We start from the raw sequence: 24,515 nt of genomic DNA, 5'->3' as shown, positions 1-24,515 counted from the left end.
ATGCAATGTGTTTTGTGGGGACCTGCATTAGAGTACACTAAGTATTGTGGGGACCTGCATTAGAAAGCAATGCGTTTTGTGGGGACCTGCATTAGAGTACACTAAGTATTGTGGGGACCTGCATTAGAATGCAATGCGTTTTGTGGGGACCTGCATTAGAGTACACTAAGTTTTGCGGGGACCTGCATTAGCATGCAATGTGTTTTGTGGGGACCTGCATTAGAGTATACTAAGTATTGTGGGGACCTGCATTAGAATGCAATGCGTTTTGTGGGGACCTGCATTAGAGTACACTAAGTATTGTGGGGACCTGCATTAGAATGCAATGCGTTTTGTGGGGACCTGCATTAGAGTACACTAAGTTTTGCGGGGACCTGCATTAGCATGCAATGTGTTTTGTGGGGACCTGCATTAGAGTATACTAAGTATTGTGGGGACCTGCATTAGAATGCAATGCGTTTTGTGGGGACCTGCATTAGAGTACACTAAGTTTTGTGGGGACCTGCATTAGAATGCAATGTGTTTTGTGGGGACCTGCATTAGAGTACACTAAGTTTTGTGGGGACCTGCATTAGAATGCAATGTGTTTTGTGGGGACCTGCATTAGAGTATACTAAGTATTGTGGGGACCTGCATTAGAATGCAATGCGTTTTGTGGGGACCTGCATTAGAGTACACTAAGTTTTGTGGGGACCTGCATTAGAATGCAATGTGTTTTGTGGGGACCTGCATTAGAGTACACTAAGTTTTGTGGGGACCTGCATTAGAATGCAATGTGTTTTGTGGGGACCTGCATTAGAGTATACTAAGTATTGTGGGGACCTGCATTAGAATGCAATGCGTTTTGTGGGGACCTGCATTAGAGTACACTAAGTTTTGTGGGGACCTGCATTAGAATGCAATGTGTTTTGTGGGGACCTGCATTAGAGTATACTAAGTATTGTGGGGACCTGCATTAGAATGCAATGCGTTTTGTGGGGACCTGCATTAGAGTACACTAAGTATTGTGGGGACCTGCATTAGAATGCAATGCGTTTTGTGGGGACCTGCATTAGAGTACACTAAGTTTTGTGGGGACCTGCATTAGAATGCAATGTGTTTTGTGGGGACCTGCATTAGAGTATACTAAGTATTGTGGGGACCTGCATTAGAATGCAATGCGTTTTGTGGGGACCTGCATTAAAGTACACTAAGTTTTGTGGGGACCTGCATTAGAATGCAATGTGTTTTGTGGGGACCTGCATTAGAGTACACTAAGTTTTGTGGGGACCTGCATTAGAATGCAATGTGTTTTGTGGGGACCTGCATTAGAGTATACTAAGTATTGTGGGGACCTGCATTAGAATGCAATGTGTTTTGTGGGGACCTGCATTAGAGTACACTAAGTTTTGCGGGGACCTGCATTAGAATGCAATGTGTTTTGTGGGGACCTGCATTAGAGTACACTAAGTATTGTGGGGACCTGCATTAGAATGCAATGCGTTTTGTGGGGACCTGCATTAGAGTACACTAAGTTTTGCGGGGACCTGCATTAGCATGCAATGTGTTTTGTGGGGACCTGCATTAGAGTATACTAAGTATTGTGGGGACCTGCATTAGAATGCAATGCGTTTTGTGGGGACCTGCATTAGAGTACACTAAGTATTGTGGGGACCTGCATTAGAATGCAATGCGTTTTGTGGGGACCTGCATTAGAGTACACTAAGTTTTGCGGGGACCTGCATTAGCATGCAATGTGTTTTGTGGGGACCTGCATTAGAGTATACTAAGTATTGTGGGGACCTGCATTAGAATGCAATGCGTTTTGTGGGGACCTGCATTAGAGTACACTAAGTTTTGTGGGGACCTGCATTAGAATGCAATGTGTTTTGTGGGGACCTGCATTAGAGTACACTAAGTTTTGTGGGGACCTGCATTAGAATGCAATGTGTTTTGTGGGGACCTGCATTAGAGTATACTAAGTATTGTGGGGACCTGCATTAGAATGCAATGCGTTTTGTGGGGACCTGCATTAGAGTACACTAAGTTTTGTGGGGACCTGCATTAGAATGCAATGTGTTTTGTGGGGACCTGCATTAGAGTACACTAAGTTTTGTGGGGACCTGCATTAGAATGCAATGTGTTTTGTGGGGACCTGCATTAGAGTATACTAAGTATTGTGGGGACCTGCATTAGAATGCAATGCGTTTTGTGGGGACCTGCTTTAGAGTACACTAAGTTTTGTGGGGACCTGCATTAGAATGCAATGTGTTTTGTGGGGACCTGCATTAGAGTATACTAAGTATTGTGGGGACCTGCATTAGAATGCAATGCGTTTTGTGGGGACCTGCATTAGAGTACACTAAGTATTGTGGGGACCTGCATTAGAATGCAATGCGTTTTGTGGGGACCTGCATTAGAGTACACTAAGTTTTGTGGGGACCTGCATTAGAATGCAATGTGTTTTGTGGGGACCTGCATTAGAGTATACTAAGTATTGTGGGGACCTGCATTAGAATGCAATGCGTTTTGTGGGGACCTGCATTAGAGTACACTAAGTTTTGTGGGGACCTGCATTAGAATGCAATGTGTTTTGTGGGGACCTGCATTAGAGTACACTAAGTTTTGTGGGGACCTGCATTAGAATGCAATGTGTTTTGTGGGGACCTGCATTAGAGTATACTAAGTATTGTGGGGACCTGCATTAGAATGCAATGTGTTTTGTGGGGACCTGCATTAGAGTACACTAAGTTTTGCGGGGACCTGCATTAGAATGCAATGTGTTTTGTGGGGACCTGCATTAGAGTACACTAAGTTTTGTGGGGACCTGCATTAGAATGCAATGTGTTTTGTGGGGACCTGCATTAGAGTACACCACATTTTGTGGGGACCTGCATTAGCATGCAATGCGTTTTGTGGGGACCTGCATTAGAGTACACTAAGTTTTGCGGGGACCTGCATTAGCATGCAATGTGTTTTGTGGGGACCTGCATTAGAGTACACTAAGTATTGTGGGGACCTGCATTAGAATGCAATGCGTTTTGTGGGGACCTGCATTAGAGTACACTAAGTATTGTGGGGACCTGCATTAGAATGCAATGCGTTTTGTGGGGACCTGCATTAGAGTACACTAAGTATTGTGGGGACCTGCATTAGAATGCAATGCGTTTTGTGGGGACCTGCATTAGAGTACACTAAGTTTTGCGGGGACCTGCATTAGAATGCAATGTGTTTTGTGGGGACCTGCATTAGAGTATACTAAGTATTGTGGGGACCTGCATTAGAATGCAATGTGTTTTGTGGGGACCTGCATTAGAGTACACTAAGTTTTGCGGGGACCTGCATTAGAATGCACTAAGTTTTGCGGGGACCTGCATTAGAATGCAATGTGTTTTGTGGGGACCTGCATTTGTCAGCATTTTACATAATGTCAGTAATGTGTTTTGTGGGGACCGACGCTGGGGTTGATGTTGTAGAAGTGCTCCTCCTCTGTAATGTACAATTCCACAGGAGAGCTGGGTCTCTCTGGAGTGTGAATATTACGCAAAACATCACAAATTAAAGATTTGCACACAGATACAGCCACACGCCGCTCCAGTTCCTCCTGTAACACAGACAAAACCACTGATGTTTCAAAAGATCTACATACGTATTATATATATATATACATATATATATATATACATATATATATGTATATATATATATATATGCAGAAAATCACTTGTTTTCTCACACACCTCTATAGCTGCTCTCTTCTCAGCTGTTTTGTCCTGGTACAGAGCCACGCCCCTTAGTGTGACCTGCAGCGAAGCTCCGCCCAGTAGAACAGGGTGGGTGTGGAGCTGCCACACCTCACTCATAATCCCCGGACAAGCACTTTTAAAGGTGACCAGAATCCTCTCCACATCACCGGGCAGTATCACCGCTTAGAGAGAAGGAGCAATTAAATGTATTTTTAATGTATTTTTAATAATGTAATAATACAATAAAGTGTATATACCTGTAGCAGTGTTAAAGTAGAAGTTCTGGCTGTGTCTCTGGGCTCTGGTGTGGGTGAAGCTGGGTGGCGCTGCCAGTCTGTGCCAGCTGTAATAGACGGCAGTGCTGCCCTCGTTCTTCAGCTCCAGCTCAGAACTCACACTCTCACCTACTGCAGCTTCAAACAGCAGCCGTACGACCACGCCCACTTCCTCCTGCACACACACACACATATATATATATCACACACACACTCATTACACACTCCTTACACACACACCCTTCTATTTACAGTTCCAGAATGTCATAATTCTATTTATTTACAGTTAAAATATATTCTTTCTGCTTACAGTTCTAAAATTTCTCCCCATTCATACAGTTCTAGAATTTCTCCACATTTTTACAGTTCTAGAATTTCTACCTATTTTTTTTACAAATCTAGAATTCCCCCCATTTTAAAAGTTCTAGAATTTCTCCCAATTTTTACAGTTGTAGAATTTCTCCCCATTTTAAAAGTTCTAGACTTTCTACCTATTTTTATAGTTCTAGAATTTCTCCCCATTTTAAAAGTTCTAGACTTTCTACCTATTTTTACAAATCTAGAACTTCTCCCCATTTTACAAGTTCTAGAATTTCAACCTATTTTTACAAAGTTCTAGAATTTCTCCTCATTTACATATTTCTGGAATATCATCCATCCTTTATTTACACTGTTACAGCGAATGTTCCACCATGTATACAGTTTTACAACACAATGCTTCTATATTTAAAGTTTTTCCTTTTATTCAAATCTAGAATGTTACATCATGTATACGGTTCTAGAATGTAATGTAGTGTTTTTGTTGTTACAGGTTTAGAACATTACGCTTGTATATATATATATATATATATATATATATATATATATATATATATATATATATATATATATATAACTGTAATAAATGGTTTCTGTATGTTTCTCTGTGTTGATTGGTGTGATTTGGGTAAGTTTACTCTGATCTTCAGTGTATTTTATTATCAGACGTCTCAGTGGTACCGTGTCTGATATTACCTCTGGAATGTAATAAGAATCCTGAGACAAACACACACACACACACACACACACACACACACACACTCCGCACCTCATTAGATGTAGCGTTTCCAGTCCAGCAGGCCAGTTCCCCACATAGCCTCAGAGCAGGAATCAGCTCCACCTCCATCATCACATCATCATAAAACTCCAGTGGATCTCTTCATCACATTAACACACCAGAAACAGGTTATAAAATCACTTTCATACTGAATATTTCACTATCCTGATCAAAACAATTGAACAAAAATAGGCTTTACATCAGCTGATCACAACATAGTTAAGACCATAGATCAAAACAGAATCAAAGAGTCAAAGAGGCTCTCAGATACTCCAACACAGATTCAATTCCTAACTCTAATTCCAACACTAAGAGTAGTATACTGCTATACTAGTATAGTATACCTAATAGTTTGTATTGTATTTACTGAATAATTCACAATGGATACAAACAGCCATATTAGTAAATACTTTTACTGGATTATTTACAGTAAATACTGAATCATTCAGTACTGACTGTATATAAGTTAGTCTTAAACTAGTATAAAACTGACTCGTTCTCTTTATGATCTCCGTTTATCCTTTCTTCTTCTTCCTCTTCTCCCTCGCCCTGCTCTTCCTCCTCCAGTAGAGCAGACTGTTCTTCTGAAAGAGAAGTGTAGGGCTGACTGGAGCCCACCACCTCCAACTCATCCATATCCTGATAAACCACACAGAGAGGAAGAGAACAAGTGTGATCATTCCAAACTGTTACCCAACACTGTAATTACTGATGGAGCTCTAATTCCATCTATTCCATGGTAGTCCTGTCTTGTCTTGTCTTGTCTTGCCAACCAGTGTGTTTAATTACAACTAACTGTATGAAACAGTGAGATTAATCACGATTAATTTACAGAAATACCTTAATTAATCACAACTAATTGTGCACAATTAACTGCCCCAAAATACTGCGACTAATCACAACTATATGCCCAAAACACTGCAAATGATACTACACAAAAAAGAAAAATGACTCAAACTCTAATAACTACATAATATACTGTGATCAATCATGACTAACTGTACCAAACACTTAAGATTAATTAGATTATTGTGACTAACTGCACAAAACACAGATTAATCATGACTAACTGCACAAAATACAGATTAATCGCTGATTATTCGTGACTAACTGCACAAAACACAGATTAATCATGACTAACTGCACAAAATACAGATTAATCGCTGATTATTCGTGACTAACTGCACAAAACACAAATTAATAACTGATTATTCGTGACTAACTGCACAAAACACAGATTAATCGTGACTTTACTTCACAAAACACAGATTAATCATGACTAACTGCACAAAATACAGATTATTTGCTGATTATTCGTGAATAACTGCACAAAACAGATTAATCCTGACTAACTGCACAAAACACAGATTAATCATGACTAACTGCACAAAATACAGATTAATCGCTGATTATTCGTAACTAACTGCACAAAACACAGATTAATCATGACTAACTGCACAAAATACAGATTAATCGCTGATTATTCGCGACTAACTGCACAAAACACAAATTAATCGCTGATTATTTGTGACTAACTGCACAAAACACAGATTAATCGTGACTTTACTTCACAAAACAGAGATTAATCATGACTAACTGCACAAAATACCGATTATTTGCTGATTATTCGTGACTAACTGCACAAAACAGATTAATCCTGACTAACTGCACAAAACACAGATTAATCATGACTTACTGCACCAAAATGCTATGATTAATGCTGCAACTACATCAAATAGTGTAATTAATCACAATAATTTGCACAAAATACTGTGATTAACCTTCAAATTCTTTAAAAATATTGAGCACTAACATTAAAAAGAATATATTTTATATTAATAACCTGTATTATATATTATATTATCTATTTCTGTGTGCACTTACAAAACACTCTATCCATCTCTTACCCTCCTACACATATAAACACATACTCACACACAAACACCCACTAACCCGCGTGATATGATGTGTTATATCACCTGGCTTCTCTCTCTCTCTCTTTATCTCTCTCTCTCTTTATCTCTCTCTCTCTCTCTCTCTCTCTCTCTCTCTGTTCTGGGTGCAGTAAAGTGTTACAGGCTGTTCTGAACTCAGTTTCTGGGAGCAGATTATTCTAGCTGGTTAAGTAAAGATCAGACTGAACGCTCTCTCCCCAGTTCAGATCACCCAGAGCGAGTCTGTGATTAATCACATCTATAATTATAATTCAGAATTTACTACTCCACAAACTGATGCGTATCGACTACAAAAAATACTATAAAAGGATAACCCCAATTAACATCACAAAATAACATGATCGGTCATCAATAACCTCTCAAAACCTGTGATTAGACACAATGCTTCACTGAACAGGAAATACAAAAATAATGTGATTAATCACACCTATCCAACAAACTATACACAACTACACAAAAGTGATTAATCACATCTGCGCAAAATACTGTTTAATAAATGTATTCAATAAAACTACTGTGATCTGTTATAATGTACCCCAAACTGGAAAAAAACTGTTTAAACACAATAAACATTTCCAAAATACTCTGATCAATCACAATGCACCACAAAGAGTGATGTGATCAATCACATGAAGGCAAAATGCTGTTTGAACACAATACATACAGTATATTACAAACTAATGTTACCGATCACAATGCACCACAAACAGTGATGTGATTAACGGCATCCACACAAGTCATTGTGATTCATCACAATCCACTTCACAAGAATAATACGATTAATCACAATGCACTAAAGAAGTATGAAGCATGCTGTGATTATCCACGCTTAAAAGATATGCATCCAGACAAAATACTGCAGTTAATCATGATTCACTAAAACAATCATGCATGATCTCTAGGCATTAAATGTGCTGTGATTATTCAGGGTTCACTACAAAGCACTGTGATTAATCACATCCACGCAAACTGATTCAACTTCAATTCAAGTGCAATTGATACAAATCACAGTCAGTTTTGTGCTTGGTTTTAAGCATGACTGATTATAACATTAGGTTTGTAGTTGACTGTGATTAACCACAATAAATCACAATACAATAAGATATAGGACATATCACAATACAAACAGGTATTACAGAGAGAGAGAATCTGTAAAAATAAGAGAGCACTTTAAAATGATGAGTTTCTTTGATTTTACCAAATTAAAAACCTCTGGAATATAATCAAGAGGAAGATGGATGATCACAAACCATCAAACCACCAAACTGAACTGCTTGAATTTTTGCACCAGGAGTAAAGCAGCATAAAGTTATCCAAAAGCAGTGTGTAAGACTGGTGGAGGAGAACATGATGACAAGATGCATGAAATTAAAACTGTGATTAAAAACCACCAGGGTTATTCCAGCAAATATTGATTTCTGAACTCTTAAAACTTTATGAATATGAATTTGTTTTCTTTGCATTATTGGAGGTCTGAAAGCTCTGCATCTTTTTTTGTTATTTCAGCCGATTCTCATGAGAGAGAGAGTGAGAGAGAGAGAAAAGAAGAGAGAGAGAGTGAGAGAGAGAGAGCGAGAGAGAAAGAGAGAGAGGGGTTGGCAGAGGCACTGTAGTGAGATATAGTGGTGAAGTGTGGATAATTAACACAGGTAATGCAGGAGGCTGTACTGTGTGTGCAGCAGTAACACACTGTCCGAACCACCCTCGCTCTATTGTCCTACATGTTATTCACTGGAGCGGAGTGTGTGTACGAGAGTGTATGAGTGTGTGTGTGTGTGTGTGTGTGTGTGCGAGTGTGTGTGTGTGTGTGTGTGTGTTATGTAGGTGCAGGAACAGGTCCAGATGGGCCAGGTGGCTGAAGAAGTACAGAGCTAATGAACCAGAGGACATTATGAATATGTAACCACACACACACACACTTACACACACACACACACACACACACACACACTTACACACACTTACACACACACACACACACACACACACTTACACACACTTACACACACACACACACACATTAGAACAACGGTCCGTTTGAACTAGGACCTTTAATTCAGTGTTTTTTTATTATTTTAAAATATTTTGTATTATGGATTAATACTAAACTCATCCAAAGAAAAACATTATTATTGGTATAATATTGGTTATAATTAATACATGTATTTATAAATGGATAGTTACTAAAACATTAGTAAACATTATTAAATTGTAATAATGAATAATGTAATACATAATAATACATTGATACATTAAACTATAGTTACATTATTTTGTTATTTAACAATGTCTTAACTAGTGTTAATTAATAATTAGTTGAGATGTTCTGTAGTAAGTTCTGGTAATTAATGTACCCCTATTGTAAAGTGTTAATAAATCATTTTATAAACAAAAAAGACAATGTAATAAACACATCAGAATATGTCTCTCAGTCAGTTTTATGAGGTAGAGTCACCTGGAATTCAGGCTTTCAGTTAACATTAGTTTGAGTAATGTTCGAATCCAGATTATGAGAAGCAAGAAATACTCAACTAAGTAAAGAAAAAAGAAGAAATTTTAAGAATTTTGAAAATATCCTCAAGTGCAGTCACTGCTAAGGCCATCAAAAATGTTGTAATGATGGAACTGGCGCTCATCAGGAACCACACGTTAACAGCTCCCCAGATATGAGCTCCTAAATGCTTCTTCACAGAGTATTTAGGTTTGTTTAACACTGTTTTTAAGTTACTACATGATTCCTTATGTGTTCCTTTATAGTGACTGATAGATCACTTTACTATTCATTTACTATGTAGAAAAGTTGAGTTATTGCGTTATTGTGTTATTGTGCTATTGTGTTATTGTGTTATTGTGTTATTGTGTTAATGTGTTATTGTGTTATTGTGTTAATGAGTTAATGTGTTAATGAGTTAATGAGTTATTGTGTTAATGTGTTATTGTGTTATTGTGTTATTGTGTTAATGAGTTATTGTGTTAATGAGTTAATGTGTTAATGAGTTATTGTGTTATTGTGTTATTGTGTTAATGAGTTAATGTGTTAATGAGTTATTGTGTTATTGTGTTATTGTGTTAATGAGTTATTGTGTTAATGAGTTAATGTGTTAATGAGTTATTGTGTTATTGTGTTAATGAGTTAATGTGTTAATGAGTTATTGTGTTATTGTGTTATTGTGTTAATGAGTTATTGTGTTATTGTGTTAATGAGTTATTGTGTTATTGTGTTATTGTGTTATTGTGTTAATGAGTTATTGTGTTATTGTGTTAATGAGTTAATGTGTTAATGAGTTATTGTGTTATTGTGTTATTGTGTTAATGAGTTATTGTGTTATTGTGTTAATGTGTTATTGTGTTATTGTGTTATTGTGTTATTGTGTTATTGTGTTAATGTGTTATTGTGTTATTGTGTTATTGTGTTATTGTGTTAATGTGTTATTGTGTTATTGTGTTAATGTGTTATTGTGTTATTGTGTTAATGAGTTATTGTGTTATTGTGTTATTGTGTTAATGAGTTATTGTGTTATTGTGTTATTGTGTTAATGTGTTATTGTGTTATTGTGTTATTGTGTTAATGAGTTATTGTGTTATTGTGTTAATGTGTTATTGTGTTATTGTGTTAATGTGTTATTGTGTTATTGTGTTAATGTGTTATTGTGTTATTGTGTTAATGAGTTATTGTGTTATTGTGTTATTGTGTTAATGAGTTATTGTGTTATTGTGTTAATGTGTTATTGTGTTATTGTGTTAATGAGTTATTGTGTTATTGTGTTATTGTGTTAATGAGTTATTGTGTTATTGTGTTATTGTGTTATTGTGTTATTGTGTTATTGTGTTAATGAGTTATTGTGTTAGTGAGTTATTGTGTTATTGTGTTAATGTGTTATTGTGTTATTGTGTTATTGTGTTAATGTGTTATTGTGTTATTGTGTTATTGTGTTAATGAGTTACTGTGTTATTGTGTTATTGTGTTAATGAGTTATTGTGTTATTGTGTTAATGTGTTATTGTGTTATTGTGTTAATGAGTTATTGTGTTATTGTGTTAATGAGTTATTGTGTTATTGTGTTATTGTGTTAATGAGTTATTGTGTTATTGTGTTATTGAGTTATTGTGTTATTGTGTTATTGTGTTATTGTGTTATTGTGTTAATGTGTTATTGTGTTATTGTGTTAATGAGTTAATGTGTTAATGAGTTATTGTGTTATTGTGTTATTGTGTTATTGTGTTATTGTGTTATTGTGTTAATGAGTTATTGTGTTATTGTGTTAATGAGTTATTGTGTTATTGTGTTAATGAGTTATTGTGTTATTGAGTTATTGTGTTATTGTGTTATTGTGTTATTGTGTTATTGTGTTATTGTGTTAATGAGTTATTGTGTTATTGTGTTATTGTGTTAATGAGTTATTGTGTTATTGTGTTAATGAGTTATTGTGTTATTGTGTTAATGAGTTATTGTGTTATTGTGTTATTGAGTTATTGTGTTATTGTGTTATTGTGTTATTGTGTTATTGTGTTATTGTGTTATTGTGTTAATGAGTTATTGTGTTATTGTGCTATTGTGTTATTGTGTTATTGCGTTATTGCGTTAATGTGTTATTGTGTTATTGTGTTAATGAGTTATTGTGTTATTGTGCTATTGTGTTATTGTGTTATTGCGTTATTGCGTTAATGTGTTATTGTGTTATTGTGTTAATGAGTTATTGTGTTATTGTGTTATTGTGTTATTGCGTTATTGTGTTAATGTGTTATTGTGTTATTGTGTTATTGTGTTAATGTGTTATTGTGTTATTGTGTTAATGTGTTATTGTGTTATTGTGTTATTGTGTTATTGTGTTATTGTGTTAATGAGTTATTGTGTTATTGTGTTATTGTGTTAATGAGTTATTGAGTTATTGTGTTATTGTGTTATTGTGTTAATGAGTTATTGTATTATTGTGCTATTGTACCGGTTGGTTGTAGTCCATCTCAGTCAGTATGTCTCTGAGTTCATGTTGGCGATAGTGCAGGTACTGACTCTGACTCCACGCCCTACTGACCACACCATCCGACACCTCGTTACCTACACACACACACACACACACACACACACACACACACAAACAAAATAAAACAATTAAAAACATGCCATAGAACAGAGTGGTAAAAAAATAAGTAAACTAACACTAAGCTAAATAAACAAAGCTGTAATGAAAAAGGACTTTCTTTAAAAGTTAAACAAGTGCTGGATATTATTCCACACAGATTCCCCTACTGGAAATGGTTCGTTTGGGTGAGTAAAGCGCTAATGCTCCAGCACAAAGGCTGCATTAGCATTAGCGGCTAAGCGCTCCAGCAGTGCTAGCCGGGATTAGGAGCAGGCTACAGGCCAATAATACTCACCTCTCTGAACGAGGAGATAGCGAGCACAGTTATCAGGTAATGCTAATGCTGCTCCAGCAGTGCTAGCCAGGATAAGCAGCAGCCTACAGGCCAATAATACTCACCGCTGAACGGGGGAATAGCGAGGTGCGGCACTAAGACTGCTCCAGTCTTAGTGCTGAAGAAACTTCACTGAATCTCCTGTATAACTCTGTACTTCAGAGGAGTGGCTTTACTGCTAGAATTCATACACCTGATAATAAGACGCACTGACGATTTCTGGGAAAATTAAAGGATTTAAAGTGCAATTATAGTGCAAAAAATACGGTACATTATTCAGGTTAGGCTTTCTACTAAATTTTGATGCAATGCTGTGAAAAGGCCCTTCTTACAATGTGTTTTTTACGTCTGTGTTCTATGGCATATTTTGCAACTGCTGATCTAGAGCATTTAAGGTGGATTTTAAGGTGGAACAGAAACATGTGCACTTAATAAAGCTTAGATACTAGCAGGCTTTTTAGCAACAATGGGTGAGAGAAAAAAAAAACTTGTCTCTAAGGTTATATTTACACTCTACTAAAATACATTCATTTACATATATGATCATATATGCAGCTGAAACACTAGGGAGGAGCCTAGTGCAAAATCCCAAATTATACTATCAACATTAACATTTTAATATTTTAACATTATAGTCATTATAGCTTTTAGAAAAATTTGTGTTTTGGGGACGGGCGGAGGGGGGGTAGTGCACTATAGGACTCTGTGGGCGTGGCCTAAGCTTTTGTTCTTAATTTTTTAATTTTTTCTCCTTACATTACCTTTACTTTTATACTTTAATTAGTTTTGAAACCAGTATTTGTTTTATTTAAACACTTTTAATTAAAGAGTAAAAAGCTTGAGTCGATATTTCTTTAATTTCTACAGAATTATTTTATTAAATGTTAATATCTGTACTTCTACCTACAGAGCAATGAACAGGAATGGGATGTAATTATGGTCAGCAGCTGCAGCAGCAGTGGTGTTATTGTAGTAAAGGACACGGCGTATGAACAGGTGTATTGGGAGAGCAGAGACAGAGTGTACCTGACTCCCGGCGGGCGCTGAGCGGCTGAGTGATGTGTGTGATGGGCGGCGGGTTGCCTTTCTGAGTTTGGGTCAGCGTGGCCGTGATTCCGCTCAGCTCGTCCCCGAAACGCTGAGGAACACTCCAGAACTCACTGCCCACACGCCTGCCCTGCAACACACACACACACACACATACATACAGTACCTGTTAAACGCTTAAACACACCTCTTATTATCACTAAAAATACAATATTAAGCTTCAGTTTCTGAATCAGTTTCTCTGATGTTGCTATTTATAGGTTTATGTTTGAGTAAAATGAACATTGTTGTTTTATTCTATAAACTACTGACAACATTTCTCCCAAATTCCAAATAAAAATATTTTAGTCATTTAGAGCATTTATTTACAGAAAATGAGAAATGTCTGCTTTGATTAAAAATATGTTAAATGGCAATTACTCTGTTTTGAAAATTGCTTTAAAACTATAACTATTCTATACTAAGATGGATGATCACAAAGACCATCAAAAAAAGTTATAACGATAAAACTGACACTCATCAGGAGAGTAAGAGTTTCCTCTGTTGTACAGGATAACTTGTAACCAGCCCTAGAAACCACAAGTTAACAGCTCCCCAAATTATTACTGAAAGTCAACACTATTTTGAGTCCAGAAAAGAACCTGGTTACACTTTATAATAAATTTCATTAATATATTTTTAAACTAATGATCAGTAGATAAACAAAGCATCTGTTTATCAGAAATGTGAAAATTAACACATTTTTATACATCATACTTAGTTATCAGCATAAATATTCATATTTAGAAATGTTAAATCATTAGCATTAGCCAATGCGTTTATTAGTATTTAGTTTCTTAAAATTTGTAAAATAATGCTTATTAATCATTAGTTAATGGTATATTAATGAAAGTTATTATAAAGTGTTAACAAGATCCTAAAATTGCATACAATCCAAATCATACAATCCAAGATCAGCTGCAAACTGTTAGATTTTGGAGAAGATGAAACCGAAACTTCAAGTGAAGCATCAGATACAAAGCTGTTCAGACCAAACTATTCCAGGTGACTCTTCCTCATGAAGACATTGAGATTAAAATATCAAGAGTCTGCAGATCTCAACTCAAAAGAGAAAATCTGAAAAAGTATAAAACGCTTTTCATTTACAGAATAATTCACCATGTATTTCTGTAGAGCTTTATTATACAGCTCTGTAAAAAAATAAGAGAGCACTTACAAACGATGAGTTTCTTTGATTTTACCAAATTAAAAACCTCTGGAATATAATCAAGAGGAAGATGGATGATAAAAACCATCAAACCACCAAACTGAACTGCTTGAATTTTTGCACCAGGAGTAAAGCAGCATAAAGTTATTCAAAAGCAGTGTGTAAGACTGGTGGAGGAGGAGAACATGATGCCAAGATGCATGAAAAAACTGTGATTAAAAACCAGGTTTATTCAATCAAATATTGATTTCTGAACCTTTAAAACTTTAAGAATAGAATTAGAATAGAATTAGAGTGGTAATCACATGTCCGGGGTGCAGGGCAGGCAGGCCTCTGCTGATGATCTCTCTCTGCTCCTGAATCTCCCTGTATCTGTTCGACTGGTTCATCAGAAGCTCCTCCACCGGCTTCTCCAGCAGATCTACACCATATACACACAGTATTACACAGTGTTACACAGTGTTACACAGTGTTACACAGTATTACACAGTGTTACACAGTATTACACAGTGTTACACAGTATTACACAGTATTACACAGTGTTACACAGTATTACACAGTGTTACACAGTATTACACAGTATTACACAGCATTACAAAGTGTTACACAGTGTTACACAGTATTACACAGTGTTACACAGTGTTACACAGTATTACACAGCATTACAAAGTGTTACACAGTGTTACACAGTATTACAAAGTGTTACACAGTGTTACACAGTGTTACACAGTATTACACAGTGTTACACAGTGTTACACAGCATTACATAGTGTTGCACAGTGTTACACAGTGTTACACATTGTTACACAGTGTTACACAGTATTACACAGCATTACATAGTGTTGCACAGTGTTACACAGTATTACACAGCATTACATAGTGTTGCACAGTGTTACACAGTGTTACACAGTATTACACAGTGTTACACAGTATAACACAGTGTTACACAGTATTACACAGCATTACATAGTGTTGCACAGTATTACACAGTGTTACACAGTATTACACAGTGTTACACAGTATTACACAGCATTACATAGTGTTGCACAGTGTTACACAGTGTTACACAGTATTACACAGTATTACACAGTGTTACACAGTGTTACACAGTATTACACAGTATTACACAGTATTACACAGTGTTACACAGTATTACACAGTATTACACAGTGTTGCACAGTGTTACACAGTGTTACACAGTGTTACACAGTATTACACAGTGTTGCACAGTGTTACACAGTATTACACAGTGTTACACAGTGTTACACAGTATTGCACAGTGTTACACAGTATTACACAGTGTTACACAGTATTACACAGTATTACACAGTGTTACACAGTGTTACACAGTGTTACACAGTATTACACAGTGTTACACAGTATTACACAGTATTACACAGTGTTGCACAGTGTTACACAGTGTTACACAGTATTACACAGTGTTACACAGTGTTACACAGTATTATACTTAACATAAACAATCATTATACAGTTGTTATGCAGTTAAAACTTTGGACACATCTTCTTATTCTATGATTTTATAATTTCCTACTTAGTAAATGAATACTAAAGTGATCTATCAGATTATGAAGGAACACATAATGAATCATGTAGTAACTTAAAAACAGTGTTAAACAAACCTGAATACTCTGTGAAGAAGCTTTAAGCTGCTCTTATCTGGGGAGCTGTTAACTTGTGGTTTCTGAGGCTGGTGAATTTACTTGCTCTTCCTTTCCTAATAAGTGCCAGTTCCATCATTATAACCTTTTTTGATGGTTTTAGCGGTGACTGCACTTGAGAATATATTCAAAGTTCTTAAATAAATAAAATTCTTATTTTAAAATTGACCGACCTTCAAGACCTTTAGTTGGGTAGTTGTTGCTTCTCATAATCTGGATTCGAACATTACTCAAATATTCACTATTCACTGTATACCTGTAACTCTACCTCTTCACTACTTTACTTTAACTGATGCTCTCAAACACTTTATTAAGAGGCTAGAAATTCAAGTAATTAACTCTTGATGAGTTCAGCACAGCTGTTAACTGAAAGCCTGAATTCCAGGTGACTCTACTTCATAAAACTGACTGAGAAAATGTAAAATATTAATCATATTGTGGTTTAATACTTTAATCAATACGTTAATCAATAATTTCATATGTTTAGTATTAATCTACAATGCAGAACATTTTAAAACATTGAAAAAAATACACTGAATTTGAGTTGTGTCCAAACTTTTGAGTGGTACTCTATAATATAACATTTTGTTCTATTACAATATATGTTGATATTACTTAGTTCTTAAAAAGAACCCATTAATACAGACATTAACACTGATAACTGCTATTTTCCATGCTCCCATGTTGTTTTCATAAAGAAAAACTTTGATTTTAAAAGTTTTGTCCTATATTTTGACAGTTTTGGTGTTTTGACTCTTAAAATAGGTTTATGGATGTTAAGATATGAAATAAACTTGTTTTTAGTACATTAATTCATGTAATGCTGTTGCTTTATGAGTTTTAACAGAGAGAAAAACATGTCACTTGTCTTGGCTGAATGAGTATTTGTTATAAGTGGAATTTTGTGCAAATGTTAGTGTTATTTATTTATTTATCTGTTTCCTTTTGTTGTGTTTCAGTAGAGAAAAGAACACTTGACCTGTTTTGGCTGATGGATTATTTGTTATGAGTGGAGAAATGTGTAAATTTGATTATTTATTAAGCTGTTTATGGTGTTTTAGTGGAGAAAAGAACACTTGACCTGTTTCAGCTGATTGAACAGAGGGCATTGGGTGAACAACTTGATATAAGTGGAAAATTGTGCAAATTAGATGAAAATCAAATGAAACATCCTCACTTTCACATTTATTAAAGTACAATTGGCTGGAAATACTCTAACAACTGTAACAGCTGATCAAATGAAAAATATATAAAATTTAAGATTTATAAACAATAATTAATACAGGTGTACAGATTTATATACAAATAGAGATTCTAAATAATGATAAGGGTGAAGAAAAAGTAGGACATGAGGTAGAAATTGTGCAGATATGTGTTTGGATGTCAGAAAGAATGGATGAATAGATGAAAGGATGAATGGACAAAAGGGTGGATGGAAAGATGAATGGATGGACAGATTAATAGATTTTTTTGTTTTTGTTTGTTTCTTTGTTTTCTGAACTATATATTTCTTAAATTTGTTACTAAACTCTGCAGACTGGATGGATGGATAGATGGGTGAATGGATGGATGGATGGATGGATGGATGGTAGAACAGATGGATGGATGGATGGATGGATGGATAGATGGGTGAATGGATGGATGGATGGTAGAACAGATGGATGGATGGATGGATGGATGGATGGATAGATTGGATGGTAGAATTGATGGATGGTAGAATGAATGGTAGGGTGGGTAGGATGGATGATAGGATGGATAGTAAGGTGGATGGATGGTAGGATGGATGGATGGAAGGATGGATGGATGGTAGAACAGATGGATGGATGGATGGATAGATGGGTGAATGGATGGATGGATGGTAGAACAGATGGATGGATGGATGGATGGATGGATAGATGGGTGAATGGATGGATGGATGGTAGAACAGATGGATGGATGGATGGATGGATGGATAGATTGGATGGTAGAATTGGTGGATGGTAGAATGAATGGTAGGGTGGGTAGGATGGATGATAGGATGGATAGTAAGGTGGATGGATGGTAGGATGGATGGATGGATGAATGGAACAAATGAATGAAAGGATGGATGGATAGATGAATGAATAATTGGTAGGATGGATGGCTGGACAGTAGGGTGGACGGATGGATAGATGAATAATTGCAGTAAGGGATTTATTGTGTAAATGTGTGTTTAGTGAAGAACTTGCTGAAAGCTGCAGGTTATCTGCTCCTCATTACTGAAGCACTTAGCGGAGAAACCTGCCAGCTCATCAGTGATTCAGCCCGCTGAGCGTGTTAGTGTGTGTGTGTGTGTGTGTGTGTGTGAGACGTGTGGTGTGGAGCTGTGGAGCTGGAGGTGAGGTGGTGTGTAGGAGAGGGATTACCCGTGGCCTCAGTTATCAGATGAATACTGACTCATTACTCTGAGGCTGTATCTCTACTCATACGGCCTATAGAACCCATTATACAACCCAGCCCCCGGGATTCACACCGCTGCTGCTCTATACCACTGCAGATCCTGCTCATCACAACACGTAGGATCAGATCCGCATAAATTAATCACTGTCCTCACCATCACGACAACCAAGCAGAGACAACTCCACCCGATCACCAGCCATAAATAACTCTAATTAACTCCACTGTCGTGCTCTAATCGATTATTTATTAGTGATTAATATGTCTGAAGACATGTGGTTTTCAACTGCAATCATCACTAATCATCCAACCATTGATACATGTATCTGTCCATCAAACCATCTGCCCATCCATCTATCCATCCATCAATACATCCATGCATTCATTGACTAATTTATTCATCCATCCATCCATCCACCCATCCATCCATCCATCATCAATTTCAGCAATTAAATTGAAAATCTTTCTCAACTCCATCTATTGTCCTATCCATCCATCCATCCATCCATCTTACCAACAATCCATCCATCAATACACCCATCCATTGATTGATTAATTTATTCATCCATCCATCCATGCATCCATCATCAATTTCAACAATTAAATTGAAAATCTTTCTCAACTCCATCTATTGTCCTATCCATCCATCCATCCATCCATCCATCTTACCAACTATCCATCCATCAATACATCCATCCATTCATTGATTAATTTATTCATCCATTCATCCATCTATCCATCATCCATTTCAGCAATTTAATTGAATTTTTTCTCAACTCCATCTATTGTCCCATCCCTCCATCCATCCTACCAACCATCCGTCAATACATCCATCCTTTCATTGTTTAATTTATTCATCCATTCATCCCTCATCCATTTCAGCAAGTACATTAAAAACCTACTGAACCTCCTGAACTGCATCATCCATACATCCATCTATCCATCCATCCATCCATCATCCATTTTTGCAATTAAATTGAAAATCTTTCTTAACTCCATCCATTCAACCATCCATCTTACCAACCCTCCATCCATCAATACATCCATCCATTCATTGATTAATTTATTCATCCATCCATCCATCATCTATTTTAGCAATTAAATTATAAATCTTTCTCAACTCCATCGATTGCTCCATCCATACATCCATACATCTTACCAACCCTCCATCCATCAATACATCCCTTCATCCATGAATACATCCATCCATCCATCCATCCATCCATCCATCCATCAATCCATCATCTATTTCAACAATTAAATTGAAAATTCTTCTCAACTGCAATGAAACATTTATGCATCAATTCATTAATTGATTAATTTATTCATCCATCCATTTATTAATACATTCATCAATCAAACCATCCACCCACCCACCCACCCACCCATCCATCCATCTACTGTAGGTGATAGGTTAAAATAAATAATCATGATTTATGTATTGTGTAATATTTTAGAGTGAGCTGTAGAAGAAGGATCAGTTTGTAGGATTTTAGATGAAGAAGAAGAAGATGATGTGGGACGGTACGTAGGTTCAGATTCTGAAAGTTGACTTACATAAGAAAGCAAGTGCAGTATGTGGGATGAGATTCAGACTGTGGTTTAGAAGATCTGAAGATTTAGAGGTATCATGTTAAGAGAAGCTGAGGATGAGGATGTACAGTAGGTCCAGGTTCAGGTGAAGTTGAGGGTGTAGGTAAAAGAGCAACTGTTGATGAGGTTAATATCTGATAAGTTTCAGATTCAGAAAGTTCAGGTTTAAACAGGTTGAGCAGTAGAAGAAAGTTTTTGAGATGGCACAAGTTGATGATGTGGCACAAGATTTTGGTTCATGTTCTGATGGTGTAGATTCAAAAGAACCTGGTTGAGTAAATGAAAGAATGGATGAATGGATGGATGGATGTGGATGGAAAATATATGTACTTGCTGAAATTAATGCATGGATGAATTAATGATTAATTGTGGTTCTAAAGGTTCATTAGGTTTTTCAATACACTTGCTGAAATAGATGATGGATGGTTGGATGGATAGATGGTTGGTTGGATGAATGAATGAATGATTGAATATTTATTTGCAGTTCAGAAGTTTTTTATATATACTTGAAGTGGGTGGAAGGATAAACAGATGGATGGACGGATGATTAACTACAGTTGAGAAAGATTTTAAATTTAATTGCTGAAGTGGATGATGCATGGATGGATAGATGGCTGGATGGATGGATGAATGAATGATGAATTTATCAATGGATGAATGAATGAATGAATGAATGAATGAATGAATGAATGAATAATTACAGTCCAGTAGGTTTTTAATGAAATGGATGATGGATAAATGGATGAATACACTGACGTTTGGATAGATGGATGGTTAAATTAATTAATGGTTGGACGGATGATGGATACATGGATGGATGGTTGGATGGATGGTTGGATGTATTAGTGGATGGATGATTATCTGCAGTTGAGAAGGATTTTTTGTATTTAATTGTTTAAATGGATGATGCATGAGTGGATAGATGGATGGATTGAAGATGAATCAATGACTAGATGGATGAATGAATGATAAATTACAGTTCAGTTGTTTTTTCAATGCACTTGCTGAAATAAATGATGGATAGATGGATTAATGATTGGATGGATGGATTGATGTATAAGGAATGCATGCATAAATAAATGAATGAATGGATGCATGAATATCTATTTGCAGATCAGAAGGTTTTCATATACTTGCCAAGTGGATGAATGGAAAAATTGATGTATAGATGGATGGATGGAAGGATGGATAGCTGTAATGATGGATGATGGATAGACGGCTGCATTAAAGTGAAGTGTTATTATTGTGAAACTCACGGGCGATGAAGTTCTGCTGGCGGCGTCTCTCAGCCATGTGGTAATTCCAGTGCTGGAGGGCGTGGCCCTGAGGATCCCACCCACCCTGTTTATGGGTTCTGATCTTCCCATTCCTCTGCTGAGCTCCAGCCTGTAGAGGGCAGTGTGTCTTCTGATCAGGAATTCTACTAACAAGCTGTAAGAGAAGAACGATACCACAGCTGAACACTTAGAAATACCACGTTTCCAAAGCTTAACATAAACGCTAATTTAGCATCTAATCTAACCTCTGTCTCTCCTCTGTCCTCCATCTCTCTTCTGAAGTCCTCCAGACTTCCCAGGATGCTGTGCGGCAGGACCATGCCCTGCTCATCAAAGCGTGGGCCTCCTGGACCTTATGAAAGTTTAAACAGAAAAAAAACATAAACGTAACCAACCAGGTACAAAACTTAACATTAAATATTCAATGTGTAGTACCATAGAGTGACCACAGGTGGCAGCAGAGCTTCTCCTACCTGTGTATTCCAGTGGTTCAAGTGTAGCATCCTTTAGAAGAGGTCTCGCCACGGAAACGCTCACACCTTTTCTGACCTCATCACAGGGGCGTGTCTTACGGACCAGTACTCGGCTTGATAGGCGGGGCTTCAGGGGCTCCTTTGGAGGTTGAGGAGCCCGGATCTGTATTTATATAGACAAAAAGAGTGTTTAAATACAGTGAATACATTGAAAACTACAGAAGTATAGTGTGTAATGCAGTGTGTAACCCATGTGTAACAAGTTGTAGAGGTTCTTAATGAAGTCCTGTGATAATCCATCCCATTCATTTCCAATAGAAACACATCCAGGGCCACCTGTCTAGTTTAAGGCCATCATCAACGTATAACGTTGGGGTATTTAAAGTTCAAAGGTAAAGATCAGGCATTGGACCACATCAAACCTGGTCTTACGGTTTTCTGGACAAGCTGCTGGTGTTTTAGCTGACCTTGGTGCCTCTACATACAGATTCCTTGGTCATCACCATCAAGATCTTGATGGAGAGGACCATCAAATATATGCCGTTGGACGCTCTATCAACACTTCTATACCCATGCTGCACAATCTGCAGGAACTTTGTGAGAACATTGGAGTTATTATGGGATGGATTTTTACAGGACTCCATTAGGAACCTTTACAACTTCATACTATAAGCTTTATACCCCTCTAGTGCATGCTTTTTTATCTACTCTAGAGGTTTCTAATGTACTGGAAATCCAAGATATATCTTTACCATCTCCAGATGATCAGGTTTGATGGCCAGAGCCTGAATATCGTCCCCCTTCAGAATGGAGCTACTGATCTGTTCTTCACTCACGCTGGATAATGACTCCTCCATCAGCTTCCCCTGTTTCTTATCTAGAAAAGAAAAAAAATAAATCTTGATATCTACACACTAAAATATGTTTAGGGATCCAAAAGCTGGATTTTTACTTTCATACTTCAATACAGTTCAAGACAAAAGTTTGGACACACCTTCTCATTCAATATTTTTCTTTTTTTGCTACATAGTAAATGAATAGTAAAGTGATCTATCAGTCACTATGAAGGAACACATAAGGAATCATGTAGTAACTTAAAAACAGTGTTAAACAAACCTAAATACTCTGTTTCTGAGGCTGGTATCTCTGATTAACGTATACTGTAAAACAAAGGAATCTCTAGCTCTTCTATCCTTTCCTGGGGTGGTCCTAATGAGTGCCAGTTCCATCATTCTTTGGACTGACTGACCTTCATTGCTTAAAATAGTTTATTTCTTTATGTAGTTGAGTAGTTGTTGATTCCCATAATTTGGATTAGAACATTACTCATATACAGCTTTTCAGAGTTTGGGTTATTTAATGTTTATATTTATATTTAACTGCTGCCAAAAATCTCTATGGTATGTAAAGTTAAATTCTTTTAATAAAAGAACCCCATAGTAAGAAATGCTTGATGAGCCCTGATGAGTGCCAGTTCCATCATTATAATGTTTCTGATTGTCTTTGCGGTGACTGCACTTGAGGATACTTTTAAAGTTCTTGAAATTCTTATTTTCAGATTGACTGACCTTTGACCATTTTTTCTTTAAGTCATTGTTAATCTTTATTTAGTTGAGTAGTTGTTGCTTCTCATAATCTGGATTAGAACATTACTCAAATATTCACTATTCACTGTATACCTGTAACTCTACCTCTTCACTACTTTACTTTAACTGATGCTCTCAAACACTTTATTAAGAGACAAGAAACTCAAGTAATTAACTCTTGATGAGTTCAGCACAGCTGTTAACTGAAAGCCTAAAGGCTGAATTTCAGGTGACTCTACCTCATAAAACTGACTGATAAAATCCAGCAGAGATCTTGGCAAGAGGTGCTACTTAAAAATGTAAAGTATAAAACACATTCTTTTTTTGTTCACTAAATAATTTCACATGTTTTCTTCATAGTTTGGATAGTTTGGAATAATTAAAAAATACAGAATTTAATGTGTGTCCAATCTTTTGATTTTGATATTTTTATCAAATCCTATGTTGTTAATTTATATTAATACTTAAAATAAGATTAGAATAAAGGATTAACCTCAGGCAGGGTCCTTCTCCCAAACCCAGGTTATTCCACAACTCCAGCTCTACACAATATGATGTTTGTTAATGTTGTTTTTTATTCTGATTCCAGGCAAGTCGTTATCTGTTTTCACAATCTCTGACATTTCCACTACCCTTTATTACCCTCATTTACTGAGAGAATCACTGGCTACAACATAACACACACCTACAGGAATACACACACTCACTTCCTGTATTCAGTGAGAGATATCAGCACCTCGATGACAAGAACACAATAAAGCTCATCCATCAGC

General features: G+C 36.5%; 1 protein-coding gene across 1 annotated transcript in view; it reads right to left on the bottom strand.

Annotated features, from left to right (window-relative positions):
• The window catches only part of LOC103027038 (mycbp associated protein), a 45,875-nt gene that overhangs the window by 9,095 nt on the left and 12,265 nt on the right, over positions 1-24,515 (bottom strand). The window contains exons 2-13 of the mRNA XM_049469735.1: positions 22,909-23,033; positions 22,157-22,319; positions 21,929-22,035; positions 21,663-21,837; positions 15,025-15,140; positions 13,492-13,642; positions 11,994-12,106; positions 5,590-5,735; positions 5,088-5,196; positions 3,983-4,175; positions 3,720-3,907; positions 3,437-3,583 (exon numbers count right to left, since the gene is read on the bottom strand). Of these exons, the coding sequence (XP_049325692.1) occupies positions 3,437-3,583; positions 3,720-3,907; positions 3,983-4,175; positions 5,088-5,196; positions 5,590-5,735; positions 11,994-12,106; positions 13,492-13,642; positions 15,025-15,140; positions 21,663-21,837; positions 21,929-22,035; positions 22,157-22,319; positions 22,909-23,033 (1,733 nt within the window). The remainder of the gene's footprint in view (positions 1-3,436; positions 3,584-3,719; positions 3,908-3,982; positions 4,176-5,087; positions 5,197-5,589; positions 5,736-11,993; positions 12,107-13,491; positions 13,643-15,024; positions 15,141-21,662; positions 21,838-21,928; positions 22,036-22,156; positions 22,320-22,908; positions 23,034-24,515) is intronic.

The sequence above is a fragment of the Astyanax mexicanus genome, chromosome 21 (assembly GCF_023375975.1).
Source record: "Astyanax mexicanus isolate ESR-SI-001 chromosome 21, AstMex3_surface, whole genome shotgun sequence".
Classification (NCBI taxonomy): Eukaryota; Metazoa; Chordata; class Actinopteri; order Characiformes; family Acestrorhamphidae; genus Astyanax; species Astyanax mexicanus.
This window is presented reverse-complemented; position numbering and strand designations above follow the sequence as displayed.